Source organism: Takifugu flavidus, chromosome 1 (genome assembly GCF_003711565.1).
Source record: "Takifugu flavidus isolate HTHZ2018 chromosome 1, ASM371156v2, whole genome shotgun sequence".
NCBI lineage: Eukaryota > Metazoa > Chordata > Actinopteri > Tetraodontiformes > Tetraodontidae > Takifugu > Takifugu flavidus.
Window position 1 is genome coordinate 1,892,699 of NC_079520.1, and position 16,998 is coordinate 1,909,696.

The 16,998-nt window shown below is 44.3% G+C and overlaps 1 protein-coding gene across 3 annotated transcripts; it reads right to left on the reverse strand.

The window, feature by feature from the left end:
• Positions 1–690: 690 nt before the first annotated feature.
• Positions 691–16,730, reverse strand: glsb (glutaminase b). 3 transcript variants are annotated; one of them, XM_057057791.1, is made up of 18 exons: positions 16,346–16,730; positions 13,715–13,811; positions 13,493–13,614; positions 12,827–12,956; positions 12,318–12,397; positions 11,675–11,838; positions 10,941–10,999; positions 8,200–8,232; positions 7,959–8,017; positions 7,469–7,535; positions 7,283–7,333; positions 6,910–7,086; positions 6,526–6,657; positions 6,316–6,408; positions 2,211–2,272; positions 1,588–1,664; positions 1,408–1,471; positions 691–1,339 (listed from the first exon to the last, which is right to left on the reverse strand). In XM_057057791.1, exons 1-18 carry the CDS (start codon positions 16,651–16,653, stop codon positions 1,195–1,197), a joined length of 1,920 nt encoding a protein of 639 aa, XP_056913771.1. In that variant the 5' UTR covers positions 16,654–16,730; the 3' UTR covers positions 691–1,194. The 3 variants fall into 3 exon arrangements, with proteins under 3 accessions (XP_056913771.1, XP_056913786.1, XP_056913778.1); XM_057057806.1 differs by lacking the exons at positions 691–1,339; positions 1,408–1,471; positions 1,588–1,664; positions 2,211–2,272 and adding an exon at positions 2,910–5,152; XM_057057798.1 differs by lacking the exons at positions 691–1,339; positions 1,408–1,471; positions 1,588–1,664; positions 2,211–2,272 and adding an exon at positions 2,910–6,077 and having other exon boundaries at positions 16,346–16,729.
• Positions 16,731–16,998: the final 268 nt, after the last annotated feature.

Consider the following 16,998-nt stretch of genomic DNA (forward strand, 5'->3'; position numbering starts at 1 on the left):
TCAAGTTTATAGTTGACCACGTGGGTTGAGCTTCCGCCTGAAAAACAGAGCGCTTGTGTTTGCACCACATGGGGTCAAAATTGGTGTCAAAATCTTCCGGGATTTAATTTTTACATTTCTGCGTGTCGGCCGCGTTTAAACTGCCCCCCCGTTAATGTATGCAGCAGAATTTACTGTACGTTACGTCTTATTTTCACTTGGAAAACCGGATACAGAAGTGCACAGATCGTTCCGACACACCACGTGATTCTTCATAAAACGCAGAAGGTTACGTCAGGTTTTGCTTTTGGCTGCAGGTTTTGAAATAAAATCCTTTAAATTTAGACTAAATGGGCCAAAGTCTTTATGTTGTTTAGGATGGAATCCAGGATCAAAAGGATTTTACTATGCATTTGTGAAATTGAGGGGAAAAAAGATATATAATAGAATATATAAATCATTTGTGTGTGTCGAACTATGCTACCTTAAAGTAATGTAGATTCATCACATCAGAGCGATACAGTGGTTAAAAAAAAATACTGGGGGTTAAAAATATACTGTGCGCTACACTGTAGTGAACATGCTCTATTAACATACTTTATAGTTTAGTTAACAGAAATTAAACACAACATTGAAGCCACTATCACAGTAAGTTTTGGTATCTGAGGGTTTAACCTAATTTCTGGCTCATACAGCACAAAATACACATAATTGATAATATTTTGTAACATTCTTTAATTGCACATTCCAAAACTTGCAGACTGCAGATTGGATACTTTAAACAATACAGGAAACATTCTTTGACATTTTTAGCATCAAAAACAGAACAAAATGATATGAGACACGACAATTTATATTCTATGATACAAATCTAGAGTTAAAGAAAATATCAGCCACCTGTAAAATACTATTCCAATAACAGCTCCTCAGATGACGTAATTACAGATTTTTACATCCATATTGGCAAATAAATGATGTAAACACTGAAAACTATAATAATGCATAGAGAGATTAGGGTTTAATATTTCATAAACATATTAACATCAGGTTTTATTTGCCGTAATGTAATGAAATGATGTATGTCATGGTATGAAACAATACTTCTGTTTCTGAAAATGTTGAATAATACGTTTTGATGTGGTTGTTGTAGCATTTTGCATCTTTGTCTAATATCTTTGGACATTCTGGATCTTTGAGGTGGTCGTTCTGCTGTCATCAGAAGGTTCCCAGGCTCCTCCCTCCGGGCTGCTGCGCGTCGTCAGCAGCGGGTGGGCTGCACGTGTCCTGGCACTGCCGCAGGACGTCGACCACATCATGGTGGTGGAAGTGCAGCGCTTCATCCAGCGGCGTGTTGCCCCATCTGTGACCAGGACAACAGCGCTGGTCCATGTTCAGATCACTTACACGTCCCAGTAACTGTGGACTCACCTGTCTTTGGGTACCGGGTTCACTCTGCAAGCATCCAGGAGGAAGCGCACGACCCCCACGTGTCCTGTAAGCAGCAGAGACATCAGGAATACGAAGCGATGGGGGACTCAGAGCTAAGGGTAGTTACAGAAGGTCAAGGTCGTGGTTTAAATGCTATAAACGCCGTCTGAGACGTTTTACCTTCAGCAGCTGCAACATGGAGGGCTGTTCTGGAGTCATAGTCCCGTTGCTCCATGTCCATCGACGACAGCGCGAGCCTGCACACTCAGACGTACAGTAAATGCCCTTATGTCCAAATGTTTAGATGCAACATGACATCACCCTCTAAACTGACCTTAGGTGTAAATGTGAGTGTGTATGGTTGTTGTTTCCTGCAAATGTGGTTCATAAAAATGAATAAATGTAGGAAAAAGTGCCTGAAAGGTGAAAAATCCCTCAGACAGTATCTTAAGTAAGTCTTTTACATGAGTGATTGGAAAAAAGAAACCGTTTAAAATGGTTTGTCAAATGTGTAGTTTGACCTCAGGGTCATCAGATTCGAACACTTCCTCGGTTCTGCCACTTGGGGGCAGCAGAAACATTTACATACACTAGTTACATGTTTACTATCTTCACCTCTGGATTCTAAAGGGGGATTTTTTTTGCGTATCAATCTATAATATTAGAAGTCGAAGCAAAAAAGCCAATACTATGAAAGCTGTGCTCAGACAGATGTTCAATGTCAGATCTGGTAATCGAACAAGGTGACAAATATTGGAAACAGCTCACACAGGTGACGTTTGTGAAAATGTGAGTGCAGTCACCTCCTGAGAGCGGTGACGTCTCCCGTGTAGGCAGCAAACAGCAGGTTAATGACAGACTTGACCTGGAGGAAAGACCAAAAGCAAAGCTTCACGCGTGCCGTTGCTGGTTCGAATCCCCAGAGGTGTTGAGCGGGGACGCTCCCTGAACACCTCCCTGAGGCCACAGAGGGGAAACTTCACAGGATTCTCACTTTTCCACTTCTTTCTACGTCAAACTGTACAGAAACACCCCAGAGGCTCAAACCTGGAACACCTGTGTGTGTTAGGTAAGAGGATAAAAAACAGTCGTTGAGACTGAATCTGAGCGTGTTCCGGATGAAAAATCTCATTTTATCCCTTTTAATCTTCGTAAATTACTAAAACAGAACTAGCTGCGTTTGTTTGGATCCAGATAAAAGTCTTTTACTTAAAGTCCTTTTACTCAAACACATTGATTTCTTTTGGTTAGCAGTAGCTCCACGACCAACTTTAGGTTCTATTAAATGTGTATGAATGATGATGCATTCTGAGGATATTTATATGTTTACAATAAGAATTTCATCCCTTTTCTTTCCCTTTTTATGGAGCTGAAATAACGTGATTCTCTTCCAAACTCAACAGTCTTTGATAGTAGATAAGTTTTAACTTGATAGCAGCATTAGCACATCAGAGCCGTGTGGAAGAGGGAACGCTTTAAAAAAGAATTTATGGGAGCAGAGATATGAAACGATAGACTTTTATTCAGTTATATAAAACACCACAAACGTAACAGGCTCCTGTTTTAACTCCCCACAGCGTTGAAATCACAAATACAATCACAAGGAAATGAAATCGTACATTCTGATTCGACAGCTGTGACCTTGGAATCGCTCGGCCTCACCAGCGTTTGGGGAATTATTTCTCTGGTTGCTTCGTTACCAGGACCAATATATTTAATTAAACGATGCGCGTCTTTACAGGATCTGCCTGTAAAGCACGGCTTCAGGTGAGAGCTTTACGACGCCAAGGCCACTGACGCTTCACTCCAACATGTAAAATGTGCACAGATCAACAGACATGAAAGCTCATCAAACAAACTCAATGCAGTGATTACATGAACTTTCTGAAATCATAAAAAACAGGAAGAGGCATGCAAGGAGAGTTTACAGCATGAGGAATGATCACACACCTGCTGATTTACATTAAATACGCTGGTTGTGGGTTTGCTAGGAGATCCCACAGCAGCCAGGAGAGTATGGAAGGTGACCAGGAACAGGCTTTCCTGGCGTTATCCTACATCCCATAATTATATAATAACCTCGACCACCGATACTGTGGCCAAAAAATACTGCAGAAACCCAAAAGAACAGTGTAACACCAAACACTCCACCACAGCCTCCTCGCAATGTGAAACAAGAATATGCTAAAATAAATACCCACAATCCTCTGCTCTTGTGCGAGAGGCCTCGCCTGATTGAGCTGCTCTTCAGCAGAGATCAGCGAGATAACAAATACATGCAATGACCAAACTTCCTTAAAATAAAAGTGAAAATAAGTGCGGGGTGGGGGGGGCTACAGGGTGACGGTATGTCCGTGGGTGCACCAGTGCGTCTGCTGGGGGGGGTTAAAGGTTAAAAACGGGGTGAAAATCGGAGCAAGTCATGATTCCTCGACCACAGAGCTGATTTTGCTCCGTGTTATTTCCTGAGAAGGCAGCAGAACACTTGATAGTGAGCAGGACGCCGCGTCAGACAGTCGATGTGACGGAAGCAGCTTGCGTTCACCAAAGAACGATCCCGTCTCACCTCCTGATTCGGAGGTATTTCCCTCCGGATAAATCAGAAATGTTCTAATTTAATTTAATTAAATGTTCCTGTGGTTGAGTTCTTGGTTTGTGACCTCTGGATGCTTCAGAGACGTGTGTTATGGTCCAGCACATGTATGGGTTTGTCCAGTATGGTTTCTGTGTTGCCGTGGTTACAGTAACTGATATTGATAATTAAATGCAGAAACCTACTCGCCTCTTCACAGTGTTAATATTTCCCAGTGTCTCGTTCCAAGGTGGAAACCAGAGCAAAAGTTGGTGAATGCAAACTGCTTCCGTATAATACTGATTATCGCCGTCGGCAACAGTGTTTGATTGGAACATGAAGATAAAACGCAGACGCAAAACGGAGAAAATGAATGATGCTGACATTGAGACAAGACACAAGCAACACCGTAAATAAGACGGACAGCTGGTGAGACCGATGTCTAAGGCACCTGACGGTGGGGGTCACTTCCTGGAGGAGATGCTAATATGAAAGAGAACATTCAGATCTTCACATCCGTATCGCTCACAAACCTATTTTCTGTTTGCATACTGGCAAACATTTCTAGCTTCTGTGCCTTTTAGCCTAATAGTTCTTTTTATCATCTTCTATTTCAATTTAAATTAATAAATAAATAAATGGATTAACAGCTTTGCTGTTGGAGCCGAACGTCCGAATTATTCTTTTTTTTTTTTTTACATTTAATTCACAAAAACAGCTCTAAACAAACCTGCAGGAACTGCATAAAACGGAACATTTTCAATGTTTACCTCTTAGGGTAGCTTTAAAAAGTACTGTCGCATAAAACATTATTGCACCGAGTAAAGAGGCGTTTAACGACGTCTGTTCACGTCGTGCAGGGACTATCTAGAAGATATGGTTTGTGCGGAGAAAGCTGTGCTCACAGAGGAGGAGTTACTGGCTTAGCTTAGCATAGCTTAGCTTAGCTTAGCTGAGGTTCTGTGTGCGGAGCGCTACCTCAGTGCAGCAAGAAGCAGCTCACGAATGGAAGGAGTGTAATGCCGAGTCACATGATGTGCCCAGGCTTCACTTTCCCAGTCCAAACCCACTTTTAATCCAGTTCATAAGGGCACGTAAAAAACCCTGCAGCTGACTTCCAGAGAGTCTCTTTTGGGCGCAGAGTTCGGACTTCACTTTTTTTCTAACTGCCAACTAAAAGAAAGAAAAAGAACTCATCACAATTTCGTTACTGTCCGGAAATATTACAAAAACATCTCGATGTAAGGGATTTAAATGGAGTTTGAATTTGTATCTGCATCATTTGGATGAAAGTTTGGTCTGTGAGCGTTTTGAGCTGCACGTAGGAGCAGCAGGAGCACGAACACACACACTAATCTTTGGTTCTTTTGTCGCTCTACGAGCAACAGTTGTGTTGCGTTGACTGTGTTAAAAACATCCCCTCTGACTGAGCAACAGGCCCCGATTCCCTAAACTCTCACCTTTCCTGGGAAGTTTTTGGAAAGAGGCACAAAACACGGCACATTTTAAAGTGCTCTAATATAAACTATCAATATAATTAGAGTGTAGAGAAGTTGGTGTAGTGATGAGAACAGGCTTCTTTACACTGCAGCGCTATATTCACTTTTCCTTTTTATGGCCATTTCTGTCACCTGCTACAATCTTTCATTGCTATTTAAGTGCCACGATCCTCTTTGTTGGCCACTGAAGAAACACCTGATCATCCTCTCCCGTCTCATATTTTGCCATTTAAACACCACGGAAGAAAAAAGAGGAAGGGATGGATGCTAGTGGGAAGCATCCGCTGACACACACTCAGGAAGCATGAGCAGGGCACTGCTGCCAGAGTTGGGAACAAGAAAACCAAACCAGACCACCATCAGTAACAGTTCCACAGGCAATAAATAATCCTCAACATACAGCAAAGACCGTTGGTGGGTGAGCCGGGGGGGGGGGATCCTCTTTTTCTGTTTCACTCAGTGACACTGTCCATCCTATAGACTACAGTGGTGGAGGTGTCCTGGTGCGATTCGGTAGATGACACCTTTCTCCACAGAGGGGCTTTCAGAGCCAGCTCTTGTCGGAGACTCTCGTAATCCATCGGCCGGAAGTTTTGCAGCTGTTTCAATCGACACCAGTGACACGTTAGTATTGCTCTGCTCTGTAACTGTGTGTGTGTGTGTGTGTGTGTGTGTGTGTGTGTGTGTGCAGTCTGCTGGTTATCAAAGAGATGATCATAACAAGAATCTGGGCCTACAGTATCTGTTGAGAGTGACGGCTTTAGCGTGCAGCTAACCGCTACAAAGCTAGCCGTGAGCTGAGGCTGAGTGGCTGCTGTCAGGGCTGGATGCTCTTACCCGCTGCTCCCCTCCTTCTCTGCGAGGGTCGTATTTCTTGACAAAGTGCCTCAAGTTGTCGTAGTTGTGGAAATTGAAGAGTTCCACCAAATCCTGAACCACAAGAGCAGAAGAAATCAGCCTCGTCCCTTCAAGCTCAACCTGCCAGGGTCGTTTCTCCCAAAACAAAAGCTCCAGGTTTCTGATTAGAGGCCTCTCGACGTGGCGTACCGTGCAGAACTGTATCCCTCGGACTGAGTTCCCCAGCTTGTCCAGTGGCGGTGACCAGCACACGATCCCCATCACATTGGGCACGACCAGCAGGATCCCCCCCGATACTCCAGACTTGGCTGGGAGACCGACCTGAGGGACACAGAGATCGTGAAGATGGAGCTAATCTGCAGTGATCAACACACACTAACAGGTCCTTGGGTGGTTTCCATGAGTTAAACTGACTCGTGTGGTTGGTCAGAACCAGGTTACCAGCAAACAGACTGAAATAACTTAACTGTTGCTACGTAACTCCACCCACAACTGTGGAAGTCTTCGCCCCGTAGTAACAATTCCACGGATCCGATTCAACAGAGCCGCAAAGATACTTTGTGTTGTACTTACGTGGAAAGCAAACTGTCCCGAGAAGTCGTACATGCCGCAGGAGTGCATGAGGCTCAGCGTGTTCCTCACTGCCTCGGGGCTCAGCACACGCTCCCCGGTCATTGGACAGAAGCCGCCATTAGCCAGGGTGGCGGCCATGACGCTGGCGCTCTCGCACGTCACCTCGATGGAGCACAGCTGGAGGTCGACACACAAGAAGAAGAAGCTTGAGTTCTCAAAGTGGGAACAGACGAGCGGGAAGGAGCTCGTCAACAGCTGCTGGGAGCTGCTTTTCCAGGAAATCCGTCCTAAAATGGAGTTTAAGCTCCGAACACTCCGACAATTAGCTCACGATGACAAATGAAACACTACGAATTTAGAAGAAAACACTTACTTGAAAATACAGGTCCAGCACAGACGTCATGTCAGTTCCTTCTGGGAAACACTGCAGAGCAACAACAGGGACGGTTTATACTTTCAAACAAGAATCGGCTTTGGTGGAAGATCGTTATAAATAAGTCAAAATGAAGATAAAACAGAGAAAGACAGGAAAATCTTCATCTTTCAGCCAGAGTCGGACCTTCTTTTCCTTCAAGTAGTAGCCGATGGCGAAGTTCCTGTCACCTGACTCACGCTCCGACTGGAATCTGTCAAACAAACCGGATCCGGTTACACAGCCTGCTTGTGTCGGAGCGCCGTCACCATTCCTCGCGTGTACAGTAAATCCCGTGTTCTCAGGCAGCCTCATCACAACGTTGTGCTTCACCCACAAACCCTGAATGTGACGCCATGGTCAGCAACGCTTGCTACAAAGGTCTCATTACTGTCCTCGACCTTGGAGATATTTCCCACATATGAGGGGTGAAGTTACTGTTAAGTTTCTGTCTTAAGCAGCGACGACACTTAGCCAGAGAGACTCTCAGCTACAGCTAACACCAAAGGGTGGTTGGGCCATCTTAAGGCTGTTATTAAGGCACAACTATACAGTATTCAAAAGGCACTTTGGGTTAGCAGTTATTCGTTAAAGTAGGTAAAGTAGTTCATTCCCGGGAGGAATTTTGGTGACTTACGTGGCGTTGCTGAACCCCACGTACTCGTTTCCTGCCATCTTCTTCAGGAAGTTCATGAGCTGCAGGAACAGCAACAGGAATTACGGTAACATCGCTCCCATTTACACAGGTAAAATCAATACAGCACGTCTGATGCAAGTGTGTGCTGAACAGCTGCCGTCTCACAAACTCAGAGTAAGAAAAGAGCTGTTCTCTGTTCGTTACACAGATTTAACAAGTATATTTGAGGCTTTCTACTCACATAGTCAAATTTGTCTGCGTTGCCCTCACCTTGCTGTGGAAAGAGCCAGAGAGGTTGGTAAAGCATCAGAAAACAAGGCTGCAGGATTAGCACACGTGGATAAAGTCTCAAATCATAAACACACAGAAAAAAAAATCACACCTGTTTTGTCAGAAGAAGATGCACAATATTAACAAGATTGGTTTGCAAATAGGTTACAGGGGGGGGGGGGAGGGGGGTTGAGTGATGAAGGAGATTCAGTAGACAAGTGCATCACCAGAGATTAGCTAGTTAAAGATAACCACATCTTCCTGTCAACCCGCGACCATCTGGTGCAACCCTGACGCCTGTTTCTGTGTGACTGCATTGACGTGTACAGTCTAGAGTACATTATGTCTTATGATATTGCAGGAATGTGTGTGTGGGCGTGTGTGAGACTCAAAAGGCCTGCCGGGCAGAACAGAGGGACAGGATCCAGGAGGCTCTAGCCAGCGTTGACATGCTTACGTGCCTTAAATAGTTGTGTTTATGGATGGGCTTTACATTTTAAATCAATCTTTAAATGATGTGTTCATCTACTGTGATCATACCTGCGTCACAGATTTGGCTCTGGTGGTTTATGTGGCGACAGGATTGTCTGGTTGATGATCTAAACGAGACTTTGAAATGATAGTCAGCGCTATTTTAGACAATTAAATAATGATGTGATGAGACTGACACGATGGAGATAATTGTTATGATGTTTCTACATTTAAAAATGCTAAAATTCTACACTTAATGGTGCAGAAGACGGCAGGAGACATCGGTGAGGATGTTAAAGAGACTAAATTAGGTTTCTACCGAGCTGAGGGGGATACAGCAGAGGAACGAGGGAGGGACGGGGGAGAGTGTGAGGAGGGGGGAGAAATGGAAAAGGAAGAAAAAAAATTACCAACGTCATTTGACCTGCAGCAGCACTCATTATTGCCCACAGTTCCTACGTCTGGAAAATACGCAGCATACAAAAAACAGCAACAACATGTAGCCTTCAAGCACCATGTGACAACAGTTGGGGGCATACTGCCGTGGCAACCATCCCATAGTTTTCCCCCTGGGCTGAAAGCAACTGGACAAACGTTGTGTGATGAGAATGAGGGGGCTGATAAGTGTATGAAACAGGCTGAGGATGACAGCCAGCTGCTAAACGGGCAGCAAGCAAATCCAAAAGAGGAGCAACAGGTTTGAAGATGGGAGGGGTGAAAACAAGTTCAACAACTTCCTGGTGGGTCGCAGAAACCCAAATGTGCCAATAATCCCCTTTCCTTTTTTAATGTCCTTTTGTCTGATTAGAGTGATGGCCAGTCTAAGCATGGCCTGTGTATCACAATAACCCCCCCCCCCCTCCAGCGCAGGGGGGCAACAATAAACCAGGAAGTAAAATGGGTTTTGGATTGTTTAGTGTGACTGTGGAGGGACGTGTGTGGGGATGAAATCTGCTGTTAATTAATTCTGCGTTGATGTTTACTGAGCAGCACAGCAGAAATCATCCAGCACAAACATATTTGTGCACGTTGTTTACAGACGGGGAGCGCGGGATCATGGGATCGCGACGTGAGCACAACTCCAGAGTTTCCAGGGGGGAAATGCACAAGATGCAGAAATGGGAAAAAGCAAAGCACGGCAGCAGGTTCACTGTACGTGCACGCTGGGAAAACACGCACGGATCCCGGCGTTCCTTCATGCTCAAAATGAAAGGAAACAGTCATGCATTCTGAAGAGCTTTGAGATGTCAACACACAAAGTTTTTCTCATATAAAATGTTGAAAACTGGACAAAAAAGCCACCAAACTGTCAAATATCAGCTGAGACTGTGGCAACAGAATAAAAACCTAAATAACACCTGTGATTACTTTCTTACCACAGAGCTGGACTGCAATAAAGGAGATTATGGGCTTGAACTGTGCTTGCGTGTGTGTGTGTGTGTGTGTGTGACACTAATAAGCACTAATAACCCACTGTTATCAGGGATTAGGCAAGAGAATCCTGCTAGGATTAAAACCTGAGAATAATCATTTACAGCTGGAAACAGGATCTGAACTAACCAACACCATCAAAGTCAGCTCGTTAAACAACGTGTCATATTTCATTTGTCAGCTCGTTGTTGTTCTCAGAACTGGACAATATGCCAGAAGTGGTGCCAGAGTCGTGGCAGGCCAGTTTGGCTCGTCTGTGTGTGGGCTATATACAGCAGGAACAAAAGCGTGTGTGGGTGTGTGTGTGTGAGTGAGTGTGTGTGGGTGTGTGTGTGTGGGTGTGAGTTCCTGTGCAGGACAGCTAAGTGCCTTCAGGAAGGATTAGCACAAGGCTTAATTCACCACAGAAATATCCCGTTGATTTTTTTTATCCAGCTTGTTTGTTCTGCACATTAAAGGTGTTTTTATCCTCGTCTCTGGGGTTTAGAAGGTGATGAAGTTCACTTTTAAGTGTATCCTTTCTAGCCTTGGTCTTGATTGTTTGCTCAGTTCTAAAGCTCAACTTTGTCACAGGTTCAGCCACCATCAAACCTAACTGATAGTAGCACTGTTATAACTGACACAAAAGCTTATTAATTGTGGTTTTAGAACCTTGTTTTCAGTTCCACCCTAAACAGGAGCCAATGTTACTGCTGTGTACGAGGGAATGCACGTCTGTGTGAGCAGGTCAGCAATGTGGCCACAGTATGACACAGTTTACAGCTGAAAAAGAGCAGAAAGTCAATAAGAGAATTGGTGGGCTGCTCTTACCTTTATCAGGGAAGTGCAAACAATTGCACCAGCATTGACCATGGGGTTGTGAGGCTTATCTGCAAAACAACAGTGCAAACCTTCAGCTGTGTTGTCTGGATAAAGAAAAGTAAACAGTCAGAACGAAACTTGAAATAGTGCAGATAGAGGTGGAGTAGTGCCACGGCCTCGTGTCTGTAAAGACCAGGAGGATGTGGAGGGTCACACGATAGCTGATAAATTCATAATGACTTTTGCTGAAGTTTCTCAGAAGTCATGTGATGCTCCCGTGGTTCGCTGTGGTGGCAACTCTTGAAGGAGACAGTCATTTCAGAGAAATTATATTATGATATAAAGATGCCATTAAAACTTTGTGAAGTGCTTTCATATCTAGGCCACCTGTATTGTTGGTTGATCACTGTGAACAGAGAGAGAGAGACAGAGCAACAGAGAGAGAGAGGATGGCAGAGGCCTGCACACAACACAACAACCACTGGGCTTTGCTGGCAGATAACAGGCAAAATCCCAGGATATCCACAGGATGTGACTGCGCGTTTCATTCCAGCACTGCTGGACTGGATGTTTCGCTTCTAATCAGAGAGGCTTCAGGCACTTTTACATCCGGAATCCATTAAAAAACAATTCTAACCCTTTTGGGACAACATGTCGGCCTTCATTCGCTACCAATGAGTCCTTTTTTCTTCAAATTTTCATGTGCTGAGAGACTTAATCTGCACAAAAGGGCGGAGGCTCACCCTCTTCGTTTAAGAAGAGCTTATTAAAGCGCAGGCCGCTGGGCTCCTTCCCGATGAAACTGTGCACGTATTCTGTTCCGTGGTCGTTAACAGCGATGGCGTACTTCAGAGGCTTCACGCAGGACTGCAGACAGAAGGGCACCTTGGAATCTCCGATGGTGTGTCTGCGAAAAAAAACACCCAAAAACTCATCAAAACACGTCGAAGCAACTCCAGAGGCAGAAATCGAAAGTGGAAATAATGCGCTCAGAGCACGAAAACCCTCGTTTTAGCACAGCTTATCAGCAAAACATGACGGCATAGATGTGCGGAATGTGCAGAACACAGAATGTGGGCAAAGTTTAACGCTTGTATAATGAATTGCTGCACAATAAAGAAGCCCGTTAACGACAAATGCAGCTAAATGACAAGTCCCAGTCAAAACAATCCAACGTTTATGGGTCATTTCACTGTGTAAAAGGTGCAAATCAAAGCTCATAAATTTAAAGCATTGACAACTTTGCTGAGCTACTTTGCTAAGATTTTACAGTGAGTTTAGTATCCAAATAAAACCGTAAGTGCATAAAGCTCCTGGTTGCATCGGCAGGCCCTGAGTATCGCAGCTGTAATCACACTGCAGCTCACGTCTGCCACTGGATCTCACCTCTGTCCGTCAACTGTGCACAAAGAGACGGACCACAGCTCCGGGCTGAACTTGGCCAGCTGAGGAATGTAGTCTGCAACCTGGAAGAAAGTAAAAGCAGACGGCATTTTACACCGCTGACGCGAGCTCAGGCTCAGGCTTGAGGGGAAAATGACCACCATCGACATATAGAATAAGAAGAGAGACAAAGGATCAGAAAGGACGAGCTGGATCCTGGCGATTAGAACTGAAACTGTCGTCCCATCTGCCTAAATGACCCGTGCACCAACTCACATGCACACTTGTTTATGGGTCAGTGGCTGGAATCATTTGTACTCTTCTGATCAACGATGGAGAAAGATGAACAACAAAAGCTTAAAATGAAGAGGATTCGGCTTCATTTTGTCATTTCTTATGTTGTTCACCTGCATCTCGTGAGATTAGTAGACATTTTAACCAGCAACAGTTAAATCAGGAGACTGAGGATGAATCAGGTGAAAACAATGAGAGTCATGGAGCTGCAGACACACCTGTCCTCCGGAGAGGGATTTGGAATTCTCATACAGCTCATCAATGTGTGAGGTGAAAGCCTGGAAGTCTGGGATGACAAACTTCTTTCGGAAGGCCTGAGTGAGCAGGATAATGTTGCTCTGAACGCACCTGATGAACAGATCACAAACAACATGCCAAAATACTGCGCACGTAGATGGGAAGGTGGAAAAGTTTGTCTGCTGGGGGGAAACCCGGAAGTCTGACAAACTTTAATGAAGTAATGAACTTTAGTATGAAGCTTAATGTGATCAAATGAGAAAAGTGTGTAGACAGAAGGTCAAAAGAAGGTTTAAAGAGCATAAAAACAGCGCACGGATAAACACAGTCTTCTAAATGCTCAAACCTAGGAGCAAATATAGGTGTAGGAAAAACAAATATTTCCTGGCTTTCACTTTCATTCTGATGACAGACATCTTGTTACATTCTGGAATACTGGAACATTCCTGACATCCTGTTATGTTCAGTGTTTATTAATACCAGATGACACAAATCATATGTGGCAGCCTGACATTAAGGACATTATTTAAAGTGAAAGCAAAATCCCCAAAGATTATTAATGGAACGATGGCTGCCCGGGACGTGGCACTGCTGCTACTGAGGAGAATAATGAGGACAGCATAACGATCAAACACGGCGAGTCCTACTTCTTGAAGAGTTCGCGGTCCAAAGTGAGGCCATCTTCCGTGTTCTTCAGAGACTCTTTGAGGGTTTCCATACACTCCTTCAGCCTGGGATCTCCTGTGCTAAGTCCAGTGGCTTTAAGTGCCTAAAATAAAACGCAGCGTATTTAGAAACTCTTCTGAACAGGAAACCGATCAGGAGCCAGTTTGACGGCACCGTAGTGAACTGAACGTTTGGAGACTAACTGTGAGAAATTTATGGACGGGAATCTTCTCTTCTCCCTCTGCAACCGTGTAGAAAAGCAGGTCTTCCAAACTTGGGACAATTTCAGGCTTTCTTCTCCTGCGAAGGTGGCAGAAAGATACCAACAAATGAGACGTGCGCGTCAAAGGAAACATTACTGAGCGCAGATTATTCTCACAAGTCCTCTGGCACTGGCTACAAATGGTGGAGTTTTTAAACAACGTACAGACTGGAATGACATTAGAGGAAATCTAACAGTGGAATTAAATGGAAATTCTCCAATAGAAGGAAATCTTCCAAGTTGAACAATGTTTGTCCTAAAATTTAAAAAAAAGGATTGTCATCAGAGGAGAATATAAAGTTCGATGGCTCTGGCCAGAGCCGATCTGTGCCAAAATTCCAGGAATTCTCCAGTCTCTAGGTCTTCGCAGGCCTATATGGCTGCTGGATTAATAAAACCAACAGTGTTGCCAGTTCACACGATGGCCATGACGCAGCAGAAGCAGCGAGGTTGGCGGTGAAACCGCCATTAGGTTGAAAAGATTCCGCCAATTAATAGACCCTGACTTCATATGTTCTATGTGTACCGCAACCATGGCAGACCTGTTTTTTAACCAGGCAGCAATTAACAGGCTGTGAGACGTGTGAGGGTTACGCAGCCTCGTGTTGAGGACTCGTGGGATGAGCCGTGAAAACGTGAGAATTCAGACCAAATATAGAAATGTACCTGTGGAACCGCACCTACTAGCCTACAGGCCTGGAAAAAGGCTGAAAGACACGACGTCTCATGAATGTTGACAGTGGGAAACTCGAATGTTCAGACAGATCAGGTGTCCACACACACACACACACACACACACACTTTGCATCTATATTTTTGTACACTCAATCCACTCTACTTTCCTCCTGGGCAGATGGTGGGATGAATTCACCGCTGATTGGCTGCTCATTGGTAAAAACAGAACACTTTGTGTTCCCTGGATACCAGAAAATGTGTCAAAGGTGACTTTAAAATCTCTTTTCCTCCTCCAGTTAAAAAAAGAATGGATAGCAAGTGTTGCTGACTCACCGTCTACTCATAATTATGGATTTAATCAAGAAAACTGACAAACACAATCTGGAGTCCGCTCACACACTATCACTGCTTTTCAAAGCCTGATTCACCCAGAATTCCTGCCTTTGGAAATTTGAGTAATTGAGGAGAAAGTGAGGAGGACATTTGTTTCTTCACCTCAGATTTTACCAAGGATGAATGGTTCTGCCCTGACCGCGGGGCAGTTCCTCTTAATCGCTCAACTCTCACTCACATTTTGGTATTTTTGCGGTGGATTCTTGCTCCTCTCTGCTGTTGAGCGCTCAGGTCTGGTTGGCAGGAGTCTCATGTTCTTAATCCCGTGTGTCGTGACAGGTGCTTTTAATGGATGTGATTTACATGTCAGGCATACTTTCACTATGAGTCCGTGCTCTATTTGAGCATTAATATCCTGTCCATTTAGTTTCACTTTCACTTTTTATTTTATTTTGGTTTAATCTCTTGAAGACATTCATGTTCCACCCATTACTGAGGAGAAAACCACCTGACTGTTCAGTCAGAGAGACAAACCCTCAAGTCTCAAGGAGAAACTCCAGTGGCGCTCGATGGGCTCAGAAAATTCCCCAACCCTGGAAAGGGTCCATTCAGGGCCCTGCAAGCTATTGCCACTGATGAATGAAAACATAGCGATGATTTACCCAATAATGCCAGCATTGTGAAATCTGTGACCTCAGGACGTGAATAGGACATTTGTTTCTTCATCTCAGATACTAAGAAAGATGAATAATTCTGTCTTTTCCGTGGGACAGTTCCTCTTAAGCTCTTTTCTTTTTGGATTTATTTTGTATTTCTTACTCTACTGTTGAACACCAAAGTCTGCTCGTAAAGAGTCTCACATTCTTTATCAGCAGGAGGGTCCATATTAGTCTAGTCTTGTTAAATGGGAGTTTGTCTGCCCTCTTACAGATGCTGGGTAATAATTGAACTGAATGGACCCACATTTGCTATCCTCTCTTACAAGTTCCAACAGTGAAGAACCTTTATGGTTCTAATAGAAATAAACTGTAGAAATGCCTCCCTTCATGACCACCATCACACACATTTCTTTATAAATCATTCTTTGATCCCATTTTAAACCTAGCAGTTGACATTGACATGAGTTTGACTATTATAACGATGTGAAACGTGTTGCTAAAAGCATCTTTCGTCATTCTTTCCTTGCAGGTGTTTCACGTTCTTCATACCTGTGCTATTCTCCTGTAGTTACCCAAAACAGCATATTGTTCAAAGATTTGACCCAATGACTAATTAACATGTGAGACTAATCTAATCTAGACTATGTTTACACTCGGTGCCTATAGATCTTACATTAGAACCCATAAATGCGGGTGTTCTTCCCTTCATGTTTGAAGGTGAGAAGGTTGAAGGAGTCTGAAATGTTAGCTAGCTACGTTTATAATCGTGTATATTGGGGAGAAAAGTTTTTATGTCGTGGACATGTTATGGGGCAATACAGTATTTAACGCCGCTTGAGAAAGCGGTGGAATGTGTTTACAACCCCGCATCGGTTCATCCGGTACAGAAAGTACTGAAAACCTACTTATCGCCGGCTTCTTCTGCGCTGTTGACACCATCTTTCTTCAGCTGCTCGTCCAGGTAAACAGAACCTTCTGTTTTCACGCAGTATCGCCGAGACGGGGCTGCGCAGGAAGCGGTGCGGAGGAGCGGACGGTGCGAGGCGGCACCGAGGACCCTCAGCCGGGGGGACGCAGCTCGGGAGCCGGCGATGCCGGTGCAACAGTGGCGGGCCGGCGCCAACCGGGGCTTCGGGATCGAGCCAGGCAAGGGACGCCGGAGGGTGTTATTTAACAAATCCTTCAGAACTATCGTAAACCTGAAATGTAACATTTCAAAACTATCAGACTACTAAAGAAATACTGTTTTAACCGGAGAACTTCAGTCGTCTTTAGGCTGTGATGAGTCACACGCGCCGGCCTCGGGTAATAAATAGGGGGCGTTCACGCCCCCTGCTGTTTTAATTGGTTACACCAAGCGGGCCACGCCCCCAAATATGTTACGTAATTGTAAACACTGTAACGCAGCTAAAGAAAAACAGACTTGTGGGGACCTGAGTCGTCTTCCTTAAATGGAGGCTGTTCAACTTAAAATATAACTAAAAGTTAAACAGTAGTATAGTATGCACACATTATATAGGTAGCAATAATACAAGGTTACGTAATTGAGTATATTTGG

Coding starts and splice junctions, on each gene's coding strand:
- glsb (XM_057057791.1), bottom strand. CDS start 16,653: ATGTTACATTTCAGGTTTACGATAGTTCTGAAGGATTTGTTAAATAAC. Junction 7,536..7,958: donor GTGGGGTTCAGCAACGCCAC/GTAAGTCACCAA, acceptor TTTGTTTGACAG/ATTCCAGTCGGAGCGTGAGT. Junction 6,658..6,909: donor CGGGACAGTTTGCTTTCCAC/GTAAGTACAACA, acceptor TGTGTCCCTCAG/GTCGGTCTCCCAGCCAAGTC.